Source organism: Vigna umbellata, chromosome 2 (assembly GCF_029865625.1).
Source record: "Vigna umbellata cultivar VRB3 chromosome 2, Vumbellata_1.0, whole genome shotgun sequence".
Classification (NCBI taxonomy): Eukaryota; Viridiplantae; Streptophyta; class Magnoliopsida; order Fabales; family Fabaceae; genus Vigna; species Vigna umbellata.
In genome coordinates this window covers 11,186,482-11,203,942 of record NC_142166.1, presented here as the reverse complement: position 1 = coordinate 11,203,942, position 17,461 = coordinate 11,186,482, and the positions used below count along the sequence as shown (strand labels likewise).

Sequence of the window (17,461 nt, the reverse complement as noted above, 5' to 3'; positions counted from 1 at the left end):
AAGAAAACATTGGCCACGTTTAGTTTCTGCAGCATGCATGTGTGAGTGAGCACTTTGCAAATCTGCTTAATTTCTACCATTTGTTTTTCATGTTTACCACACTGGTTTGTGTATGAGCAAAAAGGAAAACTAGGTCACGAGGAGTTCCAACAGTGAGTTAAATTACTATACAATAATTGAAATGTTTAATTTTAGCCTTTCACCTAATTAAACAAGCCACAGCTTAGTCAATAAAGCAGTTGTAATAGGAGGAACGAAAATTCTAAATATGAAAAAGTAATGAAAACGATGCTCTCGTCTTATTTTTATAAAAAATATGAAGCACTTTTCTACAAACAAATTTTAACTATTTTAATTTTTTTTAATGATTTTTGTCTAAATTATTTAACTTTGATTAATGTTTGTGCTTGGATACGTCATTATAATATGGATTTTTTGTTTCCATGAAATGTAAAAATCATTGATGACATGCATCGGGGACAAGGTAGCTTTCCATTTAGAAGCTCCCGTTGGTGGATAAACCAACTACATCGGCATACAAATAACTCATGATAAATAATAGTTTAATACATAAAATGTTTTACATTATTTAACATTCTAAATATCATGGATGAATCATGAATCATCACATTTGAAGTTTATAGTATTAATTTTTATCTTGAAAAGACTATCTTAAAGAGGATTTACAAAAGAAAATATGTACTTAAATTTGTATAATATGTACTGACGGCTCAAACAATCAAGATAAGAAAATAAATCTACAGATCAATTGATGAGTTTGATTGTTGGCATCGAGCACGACGGATTGATTGACATCTTAAGTGATTAACCAATTCAAAAGCAGTTTAATATAAATCAGTCAAGTAATCGTGTTAAGACACAATTTGATCATAATTAGGTTGATGATAAGTAAAAATTCATTATAGATAATATAATTAGGAGGTCCAAGTAAAGTATAGTTGGGATTGATTATTGAATTTAATATCTTTGCGCTCAGACACCTACTAACTTAAGTATTAGAGTGTCTTTTTCAAGTATCACTCGAGCGGTTCAAGGCAATTGGAATACATTTGAGAATGGACAAATTGGAGACAAAAGTGACCAAAAGATCAAGCCTTTAAGGAGTTAAGAGTGTTGACTGATCATGTAGAAACAAAATTGTTTTGGTCTCTATTTCTAAAAGATGTAGAACTATTGAGCACATAGAGACAAACTATCAATTGAGGGTAGATGTTAATCATTTGAATCACTTTTTGATATTAAAAGAGGACAAGTTTCGATAAACTCAATAATCTTACCTCTCTCACAAGTTGAGGTCAAGAACAATTTAAATACATTTTTCTTTTTAATCATCTAATACACCTTTTTAAATCATGACAAAACTCTAAAACAAAAATATTGTTGGGTCTAGAGAAGGAGGTTCACAAGAGAAACACAAACACCAATAAGATATGAGTCCAACTATATAAGGGATTGACACCACTCTCTACCCAAAAGTTTAAGACAATGAGTTAATGAGCTTTTCATCTTTATATAGTGTTCTACTTTCTCATTTCTAGCTATCCAATGTGGGACTTAAACTTACACTTGAATTCCCAACAAATGCCTCATATGTGACTAGCAATATCATTAGAACCAAATTGAGGTTGAATATCGATATCATCATTGGGAATGAAAAAATGGTTTCAAATACCAAATATATCATTATTCTTACATCTTTCTTTCTTAAAGATTTGTTTCAATATGAAAAATAATCTTACATAATTTAAGAGTTGATTAACGAAAATCTAAATTCATTTTTCTTTATTAATCTTCTGAAACACATTCAAAGATAAAAATGTGAAGTTGAAAAATAATTGATAATTGTAGTTGATTTTAATATTTATATTTTTTAAATAGTATAATATGTTTAAAACTAGTTATGATGACTCTAATTTTCAAATTAAAATACCAAATTTAATAAACTAAAACATAATAAAGTTAATATTGTTTGTGTGTGAAAGTATATGCGTGTGAGAGAGAGAATGTTTGTCTATGAAAATGGAATACAAAATATATGCTAGAAAATGAGAAAGAAATGAATAGGAGAAGCCATGTATTTAAAATTTAGTGACACTTTATCTACTAGTTCACTTATACTTTAACTGTAAAAAGCACCACATACTGTGTCGTGCTAAGAAAGAGTCGCATCTTTTTTTTTCTTCTTTTGGCAAAATTATTTTAATTATTATTATTTTTTTTAGATTTTTCTTGTTGTAAGACATGTGACAAATTTTGTCTTTTATATTTCCTTCGTTTATATATATTATAAATTATGTGAAATTAGATAAGTTGAATTTATATAACTAATTTAGAAAAGTTATATATATATATATATATATATATATATATATATATATATATATATATATATATATATATATGGGTTTGCTAACATGCGTAAGGTGTTTTTTTAGTTGCTACATTCTAACAATGTGTACCGGATTTTAATAGATAAAAATATTTTCATATATTAGGGATTCTAAGTTTTAAGGTAAGGGTATTTAAATAATTTTCATTCTCAAAACTAAAAAAAAACTCAATTTGTTGCTCTTGCTCTGTTCGTTTATTTTTGTTATATCTTTTCCCTTTTGATTGTAATTAAATTTGTAAAAAACTAAAGTCTACAATAATTTCAAAACAAAAACAAAAACAAAAAACAAGAAACCCCTCACAAAAAAACGTTAGCATCAACCCATCATAGAAATCAAAGGAGTAGAAGTTAAACTATGAGTGTGATTAGTAATAAATTTATTAAGTTTAAATTCCAATATGAAATTAGTACGTTTTGTTTTTTCTTAATTTCCCTTATGCGACAAATGATAAATCAGAATGACAATATCATGTTTATAATTTTGATAAACTCATAGAAATGAAAAAAAAAAGTAAAAGTTAAACTATGAGTGTAATGGTAACAAATTTATTAAGTTTAAATTCCAATTTGAAATTCAATGTGTTCTATTTTTCTTAATTTCCCTTATATTGACCAAACAAGTTGAAGATCTAAATTGTTTAAAATAAACTTACATAATGTGACTTACTTTGGAATGTAATTTTTTGGTCCAACTGAGAGCTAACAAGTTCATTGGGACTAGTTTACTAATTTCTAGTTGATTTTTAATTAGTTGGTATATCAATGCAGTTCTTCTTGAAAACTACTCAACATTCTGTAATCTGCTTAAATATAGAAGATGTGTAATTTGTTAGAATATTTTTATTCTTTTTACAAAAATGAAACGAAAATATGCTTATCAATATGAAACATCCGAGAGGAACGAACACTGATTTATTTTTTTTAATAAGGGGACAAAGTCAACAACAACAATTTTCTTTGTTCATAACTTTCTTCAATAATTTGTTCTGGTTAAATCATTTAGTACGATGTGTAAGAGCTTCATTTTTTTTGTCTGGTTAAATAATTTAGTACGTTGGTTATATGCAGGAAGGTGAAAACTATATTCCATTTGCTGGACAATGACTTACCCCTTCTGAAATCCCCTTTTCACATATAAGGGTTTTTCTCTTCTGGAAAATAATTGAGATAAATTTAAAAACGAAAAATTTAACACAATCAAAAATCAACATCAACATCATCAATTATTTTGTTATTAAAGTGGAAAACAAATGAACGAACAGAGCAAGAGCAATAAATTGCGGTGTCGCGGGTTGTTATGTGTAGGTGAGAGAGAGTATGAGGTTGAGAGAGAAACAAATAAGATAAATGAGAAAAGTGGATTAAAGTTAGACGAGTGTTTCTGATTTTTTCCGTTGGAGCTACAGTAGCGATGACAGAAAAAAAAGTTGGAATGAGAGATACAAAAGAAAAAGGGTTAAGAGGAATGAGGGAGATGAATAAGGGTTTGAGATTTCTTATTTTTTTATTTATTTTGAGAATAAAAATTATTCAAATATCATTGACCTTAATACTCAGAATCCATAATATATAATTGTATTTTTGTCTACTAAAATCGGATACATATTATTAAGTATACTAACTCTATATATATATATATATATATGCGAAATTAAGAAAGTTGAGTTTATATAATATGAACACAAAACTAATTAAGTTAAATTTTGAGGAAAAAGGATGTGCGCAGAGAAAATGGGAAAGATCGCATTTTCGTTGAAGTAAAATGGTTTGTGTTGAACCTTACTAGTAAAAAAAAAGGCGTCTTCAAATTACGACAAGTATTATCTGATATTTGAGGGTGGTAATAGAGAATAAGGACATGGTTTTCTCTTCACTACGCAGATACTTCAGTATGAGGTCCCAAAGCTCCAAGGTTCAGACCCTGTATGACCACTGCAAAACCATCTTTTCACCCTCTGGAACACCCCCTCCGTCGTCCCAGGCTTTGCAGAAGCTCTCTTCGATTCTGGGTATGTCTCTTTCGTTGTTCTCAGAGTTCAAGTATGCAATTTTTTCTCCAATTGCTCTCAATGTTCAGTTTGTAATATTGGGCTTTCCAGTGTTGGGAGAATTGTTGAGGTGAGCACGGTCTTTTACGACATTACGATTAAATTAAAGCGTTATGGTTAGTTGGTTTTGATTTTCTAGATGTTGTTTTGCATTGTAATGCATGAAAATTCTATGATTGGGTTGATTTGAAGATTGGGAGTGTACTCTAAATTAATCTACGGAGAGAAATCAACTGAGGAAACGTGGACGAAGTAAGAGCAATATGACTTTTAAAATGTAGAAGCTGTGAACTTTATTTCAGCCACCAATTAATCTAGGTTATTTTATTGCAATGTGAGTATTTCTTTTTTGTTGCAATGAATAAATAATCTAGGTTATTTAATCTCTTAGAGAGGTCCAAGATGAATTGTGGAAGGAAAAAGTAGCTTTGCCCGTTTATATTTTTTTGGGTCCATTTGACTAAACTGAAAAGAGTGATGTGAAGAGTTGAATTGTGGGGAATTTGGCCTGTTGCTGGATTCTGACGTCACTGATTTTGGCAGTCATTCAACGAATATCGAATATGATTTTGGTGAATTGTTGTCGTGTTTGATCTATTTAGCGAATGGAACATTACCACTATTTTATTTGTGCATATTATGAAGGTATTTATTGTTTCTGCAGAATTTTATAAGTTGGTGATTCCTATCTAAATCCAGATTATTTTCATATATTTTTGAACTTTGAAATGCAGATGTTGCGCTGATTTGGATAATGGAATCTTGATTATTGCTAATTATTCATGACTTGGCAGACACTGTTCAACCTGCTGATGTTGGCCTTAAAGAAGAAACTGCAGATGATGATCGAGGGCATGGCTTTTTTGGTGCTAATGTGCTTAACAGAGTAGCTCGATGGGCTCAACCAATAACATATTTGGACATTCATGAATGTGATAGTTTTACGGTGAGCTTTACCATTTTAGTATGCACCACAGTAAGACAACTATTTATATTTGCTCGGTGTGTTTACTCTGCATCCGAGCATAGATCTGTTTCTTGTTTGCATGAAAAGTGGTAAAAGTGCAATGCAGAAAACCAAGAATAAACAGAAAGCATAAGCGGTGCCATTTGAACATTTTGTAGTCCTTTTAAGTGGAATCAGGCTCATGCCAGATTTTACTTGTATGTTGAATGAACAACTAGATTCTAGATATCATTGGTTTTATCCATTTGCAAGTAATAGGTGAACATGTTGGCCAGTTTCAACGTCTTCTTGGAAGCAACATGTTTTCATGTCAGATTCTGCATTTATGTTGGATGATTGAGCATAAGAGTTAAGATGTGGTTGGTTTTATCTATTTTCGAGTAGTACATGAACATGTTGGCCAATTTCAACCTCTTCTTGGTAGCAATATGTTTTCATGTCAGATTTTGCATCTATGTTGGATGTCAATATTTATGGGTTCGTATGTATGCTGTGTTAGTAGACTGCCTCTGCGCTGCTGCAAGTCTGTTAGCTTCATGTCTACATTTCTGTGCATCTATAGATTTTTCATTATGCTTGCCTTCTGGGTACTAGTATAAGGTGTTTATTGTACGGTTCATTAATTCATATATAGCCAAACTTTTCATGGTATTTTGTTGTTATGTCGTGACATTTTCATTATAGCATTCATTATAGTTGTTTTCTTGGGCCAATCTGATGTGTGGAATGAGGTTTGGATTTTAAAGTAAGCAATGTCAATTGGTGCAGATGTGTATATTCTGTTTCCCAACTTCTTCAGTTATTCCACTCCATGATCATCCTGGGATGACTGTATTCAGCAAACTTCTATATGGCTCTTTGCATGTGAAAGCTTATGACTGGGTTGAGCCTCCCTTTGTCGTAGAAAGTAAAGGACCTGGATATCCTCAAGGTTTGACTTATATATTTCATTTACTGATGACTTTCTTATTTGTTGTTTCTTTTTTGCCTCTTATTTTATTATTAATTTTTATGTATGCTGTTTTTTTAATAAGGTGTGTGTGTGTTATGCTTTTGCTTCAAATGTCTATCTGTTCCCATAATATATACATCTAAATTTTACATTTGTCTTGGTTACATGAGAACTACAAGTCATAGACATGGAGACCAAGTCAAAGCTCTTGGTCTTGGTGGTGGGTGATTTCTGTAATAATATTGTGCATTATTTTGTAGCAAATGTTTACCACCTTAGATCTATTGAAAGACTATGTTTTTCTTTTTCTAACTCAATTCAAAGGCTTAATTGTTTATTTTGGTTCATCCAGTGCCAATCTAAAATCCTTATTAGAGCAAATTGAATCTGGATATCCTTTGTTTAGCTAATATTACATTCACACTTCCTCCATGTTTTGACCCCTACCAAAAAACCCTTTGAAATCTTTAATAATGTGACAGATACACCCTTAAATATACCCTTTGTTCTGTTAGGGAACAATTTTCGTGAAAATGAAGTCGTCATCTTAGGTTATAAAAGGAGGAGTTCAGGGGGGTTGATGATGCACACTTATGATCTAAGGTATATCTGTAGGGTGGGGGCAGGGTGTTGAATAAAGGTTTTAAAACACTTTGGAAAGCTTTTTGCAACAAGCCATTAATTAGATGAACATATTTCACAAATAATTTTGTTAGACATTTGTTAAAACAACAAAGAGTTGGTATATGAGCAATAGACATAACCGTGTGACACTTTAAGTTTTTATAGTGGTTCACCCAACTTGAGTTACATCCAATATCTTTTACACATAATAAAGGATTCCACTAATCAAACTTGATTTCAAGTATTATACACTGCCATTTTTGGTTCACACGAGTACACAGTCACTTCTAACTATCTCTTTATCACTGGTCAAGATAATGCGCAAGTACTATTTAATGCTTAGCCAGTTTTGGCTTTCTTGTATACATATTGTCATTCTCTGCCTTACAAAAAAAATTGTTTAAACAAGGAAACTCTCACTAGAGAGGATATGATCTATAAGCACATCTTGTATGTGAGAATAGTTTTACACAATGAAGATTTTACAAATAAAGTTCACTCTGTCAATCATCTAGTAGATGATCTTATGATCTAGCACGTAAAAACTTTACGACAAATATTGTATGAATATCAATAAGTTCACGTAGATGACTTAGAATCCTTAGTCCTTTATGTATGAGAAAGCTTCTATATTGTCTTGAATATGATTGGTGGAGAGCTTGGTGTTGATCTTTTTTCTTGTTAGTTCTATATTCATTTGTATGATACATCTACTTTTCATGTTGAGATCTTCTAGATTTCGTCTTATATTCTCATAGGTCTAGTCTTTGTTTAGACTTGAAGTGCGTCTACTCTCTTGCAATGTTGTTTGTGCTTTTGGATACACTATATGCAGCTTTACCTAGCACCTTGTTTGTATATCATTGTCTAAAATTTTGTAGCATCTAGCACTTCATGTAGCATCATCTAAGCTAGTGTAGCATTTAGTGCTCCGTGTAGCATTGTCTAGGCTTCATGTAACGTCGTTTTTTTATCTTGTATAGATTTTGATCTTTCGCGTGTCCGGTTTGTTCTTTTCCTAATACACACTAAATAACTTTGGTGGGTCATCGTAAACAAGATTGTATTGATTGATAAAGTGTTACGATCTAAGGTAGGGGTAATAATAAGGGTTGGAAAGTATATGAGCAAAGAGAATATTTAGTATAAGTTAATTAGAGTAAATAAATATAGTATAAGTTAATTAGAGTAAATAAATATATATTTAGGGAAATATTCAATATAAGATATTTATAATTAAGAATATATGCTAGGATAATATACGGAGAGATATTTATATTAAATATAGGGATATTTATATTAAATATTAAATATAGGGATATTTATATTAAATATTAAATATAGGAATATTTATATTAAATATTAAATATAGGGATATTTATATTAAATATATTCTAGAGAAATATTTAATAATTGATGGGCGGGAAATAATTAGTATAAATAAAGTTAGAGTCTAGGGTTAAAGACATGCTTTTGATTATTGAATTTTGTGACAGACATTATTGTCTTGTGAGGGAGGTTATGCTCTCAAAGTAATTGAAGGAGGTTATGCTCCCAATTATTGTTTACCCTTGTTTATTCAGATATTACCATCAATAAAAGAGATTCATTCATCCATTATTATTCGTTTATTGTTCTATTACGTGTGTTTATTGTTCTATTACGTGTGAGAGAGTGTGAAAGGTTGTATTTGGCTAGTTTACGTACTCAGGTACGTAACAATTGGTCCGACCTGCCGGATCGTCAAGGGAGGAAACTGCCGGATCGTGAGGAAACTGCCGGATCGTCAAGGGAGGAAACTGCCGGATCGTGAGGAAACTGCCGGATCGTCAAGGGAGGAAACTGTCGGATCCTAATAGAGACGAGTGAAAGACATCATGGAGGGAAGAATGCATGCAATTGAAGGGAAACTGGAGAGCATGGGGCACAGACTAAAGAACATGGAGTTGTCCCTAAGGAGGTTGAAGGCAGAGTTGAGTGGAATACGCCATGAAGTCCAAGCTCCAAATGGGAAGGGACTGCTGGAACCGATCGATAGTGGACTAACGGATCCTAATGTGAGCGAACTGCTAGAGCCGAACGATAGCAGACTGCTGGATCCGAACGTGAAAGAACGGACGGAACCTACAGAGAGAGGACTTACCGAGCCGAACGGGAGGAGACAGCCAGAACCGAACGGGAGGAGACAGCCAGAACCGAACGTGAGAAAACTACCTGAACCAAACGGTCTAGTATTGGAAGGAAGAATGAAGGCTTTGGAAGGAAGGGCAGATGGAAGAATCAATACCCTGGAGAGAACAATGGAGTCTGTGAAGAGATGGGCCGACAAAAAGAACAGGGGGCTTGCAGTGTTTGGTACACTGGAAGAAGGAAGAGAGCGACGTGAAGTACTGAAAGACATTGAAAACCATTCCCTTAGGGCTTATGATTCAGGAAAAGTGGTAACCAGAATGCTGGACGAAGAATGGAAGACATTAGAGAAGGTTTTACCACCACCCGAACCTCCAGACATGAATTGATGAGGAGCCATGAGATCAAGCTCCCCGTTTCCAACCTTGAGGACAAGGTTGTTTTGCAGCGGGGTGTAATGTTACGATCTAAGGTAGGGGTAATAATAAGGGTTGGAAAGTATATGAGCAAAGAGAATATTTAGTATAAGTTAATTAGAGTAAATAAATATAGTATAAGTTAATTAGAGTAAATAAATATATATTTAGGGAAATATTCAATATAAGATATTTATAATTAAGAATATATGCTAGGATAATATACGGAGAGATATTTATATTAAATATAGGGATATTTATATTAAATATTAAATATAGGGATATTTATATTAAATATTAAATATAGGAATATTTATATTAAATATTAAATATAGGGATATTTATATTAAATATATTCTAGAGAAATATTTAATAATTGATGGGCGGGAAATAATTAGTATAAATAAAGTTAGAGTCTAGGGTTAAAGACATGCTTTTGATTATTGAATTTTGTGACAGACATTATTGTCTTGTGAGGGAGGTTATGCTCTCAAAGTAATTGAAGGAGGTTATGCTCCCAATTATTGTTTACCCTTGTTTATTCAGATATTACCATCAATAAAAGAGATTCATTCATCCATTATTATTCGTTTATTGTTCTATTACGTGTGTTTATTGTTCTATTACGTGTGAGAGAGTGTGAAAGGTTGTATTTGGCTAGTTTACGTACTCAGGTACGTAACAATTGGTCCGACCTGCCGGATCGTCAAGGGAGGAAACTGCCGGATCGTGAGGAAACTGCCGGATCGTCAAGGGAGGAAACTGCCGGATCGTGAGGAAACTGCCGGATCGTCAAGGGAGGAAACTGTCGGATCCTAATAGAGACGAGTGAAAGACATCATGGAGGGAAGAATGCATGCAATTGAAGGGAAACTGGAGAGCATGGGGCACAGACTAAAGAACATGGAGTTGTCCCTAAGGAGGTTGAAGGCAGAGTTGAGTGGAATACGCCATGAAGTCCAAGCTCCAAATGGGAAGGGACTGCTGGAACCGATCGATAGTGGACTAACGGATCCTAATGTGAGCGAACTGCTAGAGCCGAACGATAGCAGACTGCTGGATCCGAACGTGAAAGAACGGACGGAACCTACAGAGAGAGGACTTACCGAGCCGAACGGGAGGAGACAGCCAGAACCGAACGGGAGGAGACAGCCAGAACCGAACGTGAGAAAACTACCTGAACCAAACGGTCTAGTATTGGAAGGAAGAATGAAGGCTTTGGAAGGAAGGGCAGATGGAAGAATCAATACCCTGGAGAGAACAATGGAGTCTGTGAAGAGATGGGCCGACAAAAAGAACAGGGGGCTTGCAGTGTTTGGTACACTGGAAGAAGGAAGAGAGCGACGTGAAGTACTGAAAGACATTGAAAACCATTCCCTTAGGGCTTATGATTCAGGAAAAGTGGTAACCAGAATGCTGGACGAAGAATGGAAGACATTAGAGAAGGTTTTACCACCACCCGAACCTCCAGACATGAATTGATGAGGAGCCATGAGATCAAGCTCCCCGTTTCCAACCTTGAGGACAAGGTTGTTTTGCAGCGGGGTGTAATGTTACGATCTAAGGTAGGGGTAATAATAAGGGTTGGAAAGTATATGAGCAAAGAGAATATTTAGTATAAGTTAATTAGAGTAAATAAATATAGTATAAGTTAATTAGAGTAAATAAATATATATTTAGGGAAATATTCAATATAAGATATTTATAATTAAGAATATATGCTAGGATAATATACGGAGAGATATTTATATTAAATATAGGGATATTTATATTAAATATTAAATATAGGGATATTTATATTAAATATTAAATATAGGAATATTTATATTAAATATTAAATATAGGGATATTTATATTAAATATATTCTAGAGAAATATTTAATAATTGATGGGCGGGAAATAATTAGTATAAATAAAGTTAGAGTCTAGGGTTAAAGACATGCTTTTGATTATTGAATTTTGTGACAGACATTATTGTCTTGTGAGGGAGGTTATGCTCTCAAAGTAATTGAAGGAGGTTATGCTCCCAATTATTGTTTACCCTTGTTTATTCAGATATTACCATCAATAAAAGAGATTCATTCATCCATTATTATTCGTTTATTGTTCTATTACGTGTGTTTATTGTTCTATTACGTGTGAGAGAGTGTGAAAGGTTGTATTTGGCTAGTTTACGTACTCAGGTACGTAACATAAAGGATTAGATCATACATTATTAAATTGTCTATCCATGTATCAGGTCATTTGTGTCTAAGTCTCATGTCTGTTTAATGCTATATTCATGCCTAAAATTCATTTTCATTCTTAAAATTATCCAAATATAGTTCCTTCAGACAGTTATGGCTATGCCATGTTGGAGTTTTCTTCAACACAAACTGAGAAACATGTTATTCTCTTCTAATTTAGTTACAATGAGGAAGATAAAATCTTTAAAGAGGCATGTACACCTGATCTGACTGCTTTATATATACTAAAGCAGTAACCTGACAGAACAGCGAGTGCATCTGTCACATTATTATGATGGATTTCTGGGGATTTTTTGTAGGGTCAAGAAATGGAGGTGTTATGAATGTAATGTTACCTGAGAGGAGGGGGTCCTAGTGTGATTTTCAGTAGATCTTTTGAAATGTGACACCTTGAAAATCATCATGTTAATGGCTTATGCATTCTGTTCTACTGCATGCGTATTATGAAGCTACTTGTTAATTGAGTTTTTTCTTTCTGGGGCAGTTAGACTAGCAAAATTAGCAGTTGATAAGGTGTTGAGTGCACCATGTGAAACATCAGTCTTATATCCCAAACACGGTGGAAATCTGCACTGTTTTACAGCTGTAACTCCATGTGCGATGCTTGACATTCTCACACCTCCTTATATTGAAGAAGAAAGGAAGTGCACATACTATCATGACTATCCTTATTCAGCTTTCAGTAAGTAACTGCTTAGTAATATTGTTTCTGTTGTATCATCATAATTTTTTTTATCGGTTTGTATACATCATCATAATTTATTTTGGTGATCAAGGTTTTAATAGCAGATCATATCACATGATGCAATTGTTACATGATTATGGATTGCATCAGCCACAATTGACCTGCAACATCTTAAAACCTGGGCAGTTGTGCTATATGTCTATAGAATTGTACATGTTCTTAATGTATTTATAACATAATACAAAATCAATCATAATAAATACACCTAATAATTAGGAATCAATCATCCTAATTTTCCATATTATCTAACGTTTAATTCCCTAGACATATGTAACAGTTGATTTCATTCTAACACTCCCTTTCAAGCTGGAGTATATGTCATATGTACCAAACTTGTTACAAATGTACTCAAATGTCATAGGTAGTGTTCACCTGAAAAAGAAAGGAAAAAGAAGATTGAAGATCGAAACCCTAAACTACTGATATCATATAGAAATGTATATTTGTTAAATGTATTGTGTGTCTAACGCATACCACATAGTATGTATTGAATATAGTAAAACTAGGTATATGATTAATCTTCCTTGTATTTAAAACACACATAGTGTAATATTTTTATAATGAAGAATGATAAAAGTATATATGGCAACCAGACAATATCAATAATATCTACCAATATCAAACAATAGCAAAAGTCTAAAACTCCCCCTCAAACTGGTGCATATAAATCATATGTACTAAGCTTGTTATAAAGATGTTTTCTTTGTGCCTTCGGGTTTACCTCTTTCTAGGACCCACGATCATTCAATTCCCTTGCTTTTAGGTTCTGGCCCTGTTAAGGTCCAACCTTACTAATATCCCCACAACAAAAAAATACAAATAGAGACCATGATACACAACATGTTCAGGAAAGGATTGTTATGCCTAGCACCAGTCCATTTTCTTCCCCCATCGTCTTAGTAAAGAAGAAGGTCAGAACCTAGTGTTTTTGTATCGACTATCGGGCCTTGAATGCCATTATAGTGAAGGATAGTTTTCCTATTCCCACAATGGCATGGTGCTCAATATTTTTCCAAATTGGACCTGATCTGGTTATCATTTGTTAAGAGGTGGACTTTAAACTTAACTCAACCATACAAAATTGGTTTGTAAGGTGAGGTTTGCACCCACATATACTCTAAATTAGTTTTATCTCTTGTTGATGTGGGACTTCCAACACACCTCCCTCACATCGAGTATATACATCTTGTGCGTGGAACTAGACATTAATGGGTGGTCCGATAGTGGATGGAGCAATATGCCCAACAAACAACAAGATAGGGTCTAACAATGACTCTGATACCATATTAATAAGTGAATTTTAAGTCTAACTCAATCCCACGAAATCGGCTTGTAAGGTGAGGTTTGCATCCACATATATACTCTAAATTGGTCTTATCTCTAATTGATGTTGGACTTCCAACATCATCAAATATTGGTGAACCCAAAGGATTGACATAAAATTACCTTCAGAACTCATAAAGGCCTCTATGAATGGCTGGTCATGCCATTTGGACTCTAATGCTCCTGATACATTTCAGAGTCACATGAATGAGGTATTTTAGAATTTCTTAAGAAAATTTGTCTTGGTTTTCTTTGATGGCATCTTGGTATATAGTTTTTCTTGGTCTTTACATCTACATCATTTGGAAGAGGTGTTGAAAGTATCACAACAGCATAAACTATTTGCACGACTTTCGTAATGTTCCTTTGGATTACAACAAGTTGATTACTTAGGTCACATTGTTTCTGGTAATGTGGTGGCAATGGATACAACAAAAGTAAAGGCAGTGTTGGATTGGCCAAAGCCAAATAATTTCAAATAGCTATGAGGTTCCCTAGGCATCACTTGGTACTACTATCTACAATTCATTAAAGGTTATGCCACCGTAGCCGCTCCTTTATCCAACTTACTGAAGAAGGACAATTTCTCATGGTGTTCTTCTGCGACAGTAGCTTTTGCAGCTCCTAAGACTGCTATTACCGAGGCTCCAGTTCTAAGCTTGCAAGATTTTTCTCAACCATTTATTTTTGAAACCGATGCATCGGGATTGGGTATTGGAGCCGTTTTGAGCCAAAACCTTCATCCTATTGCATTCTTCTGAAAAACGTTGACTCTTAGTATGCAAACTCAGTTCACTTATGCCCTAGAGTTTTATGTGATTACGGCTGTTGCCAAGTTTAGACACTATTTACTTGGTCATAAGTTCATCATTCAAACTGATAAACGAAGTCGGAAGAGTTTAACTCATCAAGCTATTCAAACTCCTTAACAACAAAAATGGTTACATAAGTTGTTAGGATATGATTTCTCTATTGAATACAAGCCTCGGAAAGACAATATCGTTGCTGACTCTCTTTCACGGTCTTTCTTTGTGGCTTGGTCTCATCCTCGGTTGACTATTCTTTCTACTCTTCGAGAGGCTTTAGTAGTTGAATCCTAAATTGAAAATCATTGTTGACTTATGCATCGTCAACCGGGCCCCTAATCCTAACTATTCTGTTCATGATCACCTTCTTTTTCGGAAAGGGTGATTGGTTATTTCAGCTGCTAGTGAGATAGTTCCAATAATTTCGTATGAATATCATAGTTCTCTTGTGGGAGGTCATGCTGGTTTTGCACGAATTTCTGCTCAGTTTTTCTGGCAGGGAATGACTCGCAATATTAAAGAGTATGTGGAGAATTGTCTTATTTGTCAGCAAGCAAAAACCCAAACAGTGTTGCCTCAGGGTTACTCCAACCTTTACCTATTCCAAATCAGATTTGGAAGGACCTTTCTATGGATTTTATGATTGGCGTGCCACCCTCCAGTGGGTACACAGTCATACTAGTGGTCATTGGCAAATTATCAAAGTATGTTCATTTTGCTCCCTTGAAGGCAGATTACTCGACTAAAGTGGTGGCAGAAACTTTCACGAAGTAAAGCATCGGAATACATGGGTTCCCTAAGACTATTGTTTCTGACCACCACAAGGTCTTCACAAGCCAGTTTTGGCAGCATCTTTTTCGCTTGATTGGCACTTCTCTGAACATGTCTTCGGCATACCATCCACAAATTGATGGGCAGTTGGAAACTGTCAACAAATGCCTTGAAATGTACTCAAGATACTTTACATTTGCAACACCAAAAGAATGGGTTAAACTGTTACATTGGGCTGAGTTCTGGTATAATACAGCCTTCCACACTAGTCTGGACATGACACCATTTAAAGCCGTTTATGGTCGAGATCCTCCCACAATGATGAAATATAATCCTGCTAGTAATGACCCAATTCCAGTTCAAGAAGAATTACTGCAGCTAGATTATATCCTCGATCAGTTAAAAAGAAACCTGCAGCGGGCTCAACAGTATATAAAAAAGTATGCAGATAAGAAACGCTGATTTGAAGAATGGAAGGTTGTAGACATGGTACCGGTGAAGCTCCAACCTGATCGGCAGCATTCCATTGCTTTGAGGAAAAATTAAAAGCTCAGTCTACGATATTTTGGCCCATTTCCCATCATCGACAGAGTGGGTTCTGTGGCGTATAAGCTGTTGCTTCCCTCTAATGCAAAAATACATCCCGTCTTTCATGCATATCAGTTTAAACTTTGTAAAGGTGATCATGTGCAACCATATGTTCCACTCCCAATTACCTATGATGACTTCAATCCTGTCCTCCAACCAGCTGCCGTTTTGAAATCTAGAGTGCTTATTAATGGTACGTTCGTCAACATCTGGTTTAGTAGGAAGGCCTAGATGTGTCTCAGTCAACTTGGGAAGATCACAAAGCATTGCACCAAGCTTACCCTGACTTCAACCTTGAGGACAAGGTTATTCTCAATGGGGGTGGAATTGTAAGAAATTTGGTAAAAGCAGGGGCAAATGAGGCAGACCAGGAGATTTCTAAAGAGGGACACGTGGCAGCTGATCCTTTGCATCAAGGAATGAGAAGAAGCTCGAGAGCCAAAATAACTAACACTAGGCTGAGTGGATATGAATTGGCCTAGCAAGTAGTATTTAAGTCCTGTTAGAGGGGAGGAAATGATTGTGGAATTCTTCTTTCTAGAACCTGCATATTCTGTTAAAAATTATTCTCTCTTCTGCTCTGTATTTCTGTTGCAATCACGTTTCAGCTTTTGAACCACAATAATACAGTGACACCAAGAATATCACTACAGATTATCTCTCCTTTTGGTATTTTTTGTATTTGCTCATTGATATTCTCTTCTGCCATTCCGTATACATTTTAGTGAGTCAGATATGAGATTTCTACGAGTGATTTTCTTGATGCCTGTGGCTCTGCAGAAGCTGGAAATGCACCTGTATCTGATGGGAAAGAGGAGGAATATGCTTGGCTTGCAGAGTTAGAATCACCTAGTGATCTTTATATGCGTATGGGGGTATATGCTGGTCCAACTATTCAGCCCTAGCTCTGGTTGCCTGGATTTTAAAGCACTTTTATGTTTCCAGTTATGAAGGTGGGTGACGTTAACGCCTGAAAATACAGGTATCTCATATTGCACCTGAAAGCTAGAGACAAGAGGATCTAAATTGTTTAACGATGGCATGTTCTGGTTTATATATGGCTTCTTTTGCAAATGCGTTTAAGCAAAGATTTTGATAAGCAAATCTGCTGTTTCTTTGCTATAAACTTACAAAACTTTTTATCTTTATTCCTTTATTATGCGCAGATGTGAAAGAAGAACTACAACCACTGTGCTTTTATCGAAACATAAGCTTCCCCACGAGAAATTTTAAGTGCAATGGCCTCTTTCTTTCTCATCTCATGAAATAATAATAGATGACCTCTTTAATTTCAGATTAGATAATTAAAAACAATCTTTTTAAAATTATATTCAAAATTACATAATTTAAAATTGTTTTAAATTCTATACAATAATCTGTCATCTGAAATATATTATGAATTGCATAATATAATCTATAATTTCAGAGTACA

At 34.2% G+C, this 17,461-nt stretch overlaps 1 protein-coding gene across 2 annotated transcripts; it reads left to right on the top strand.

Moving 5' to 3' along the window:
* The first annotated feature begins 4,213 nt into the window (after positions 1 to 4,213).
* On the top strand, positions 4,214 to 17,284 carry LOC124847852 (2-aminoethanethiol dioxygenase, putative (DUF1637)). Of its 2 annotated transcripts, XR_015784126.1 has the most exons (6): positions 4,214 to 4,422; positions 5,256 to 5,407; positions 6,197 to 6,359; positions 12,281 to 12,478; positions 16,810 to 17,011; positions 17,196 to 17,284. XR_015784126.1 is itself a non-coding variant. In XM_047325431.2 (5 exons), exons 1-5 carry the CDS (start codon positions 4,272 to 4,274, stop codon positions 16,932 to 16,934), a joined length of 789 nt encoding a protein of 262 aa, XP_047181387.1. In that variant the 5' UTR covers positions 4,215 to 4,271; the 3' UTR covers positions 16,935 to 17,284. The 2 variants fall into 2 exon arrangements, 1 of the variants encoding a protein (XP_047181387.1); XM_047325431.2 differs by having other exon boundaries at positions 4,215 to 4,422; positions 16,810 to 17,284.
* Positions 17,285 to 17,461: the final 177 nt, after the last annotated feature.

Excerpts from the sequence above, each read along its gene's own strand:
- LOC124847852 (XM_047325431.2), top strand. The coding sequence starts at position 4,272 with ATGGTTTTCTCTTCACTACGCAGATACTTCAGTATGAGGTCCCAAAGC. Across the intron at positions 4,423-5,255 it reads GAAGCTCTCTTCGATTCTGG|ACACTGTTCAACCTGCTGAT; the intron begins GTATGTCTCTTT and ends ATGACTTGGCAG. Across the intron at positions 12,479-16,809 it reads CTATCCTTATTCAGCTTTCA|AAGCTGGAAATGCACCTGTA; the intron begins GTAAGTAACTGC and ends GTGGCTCTGCAG.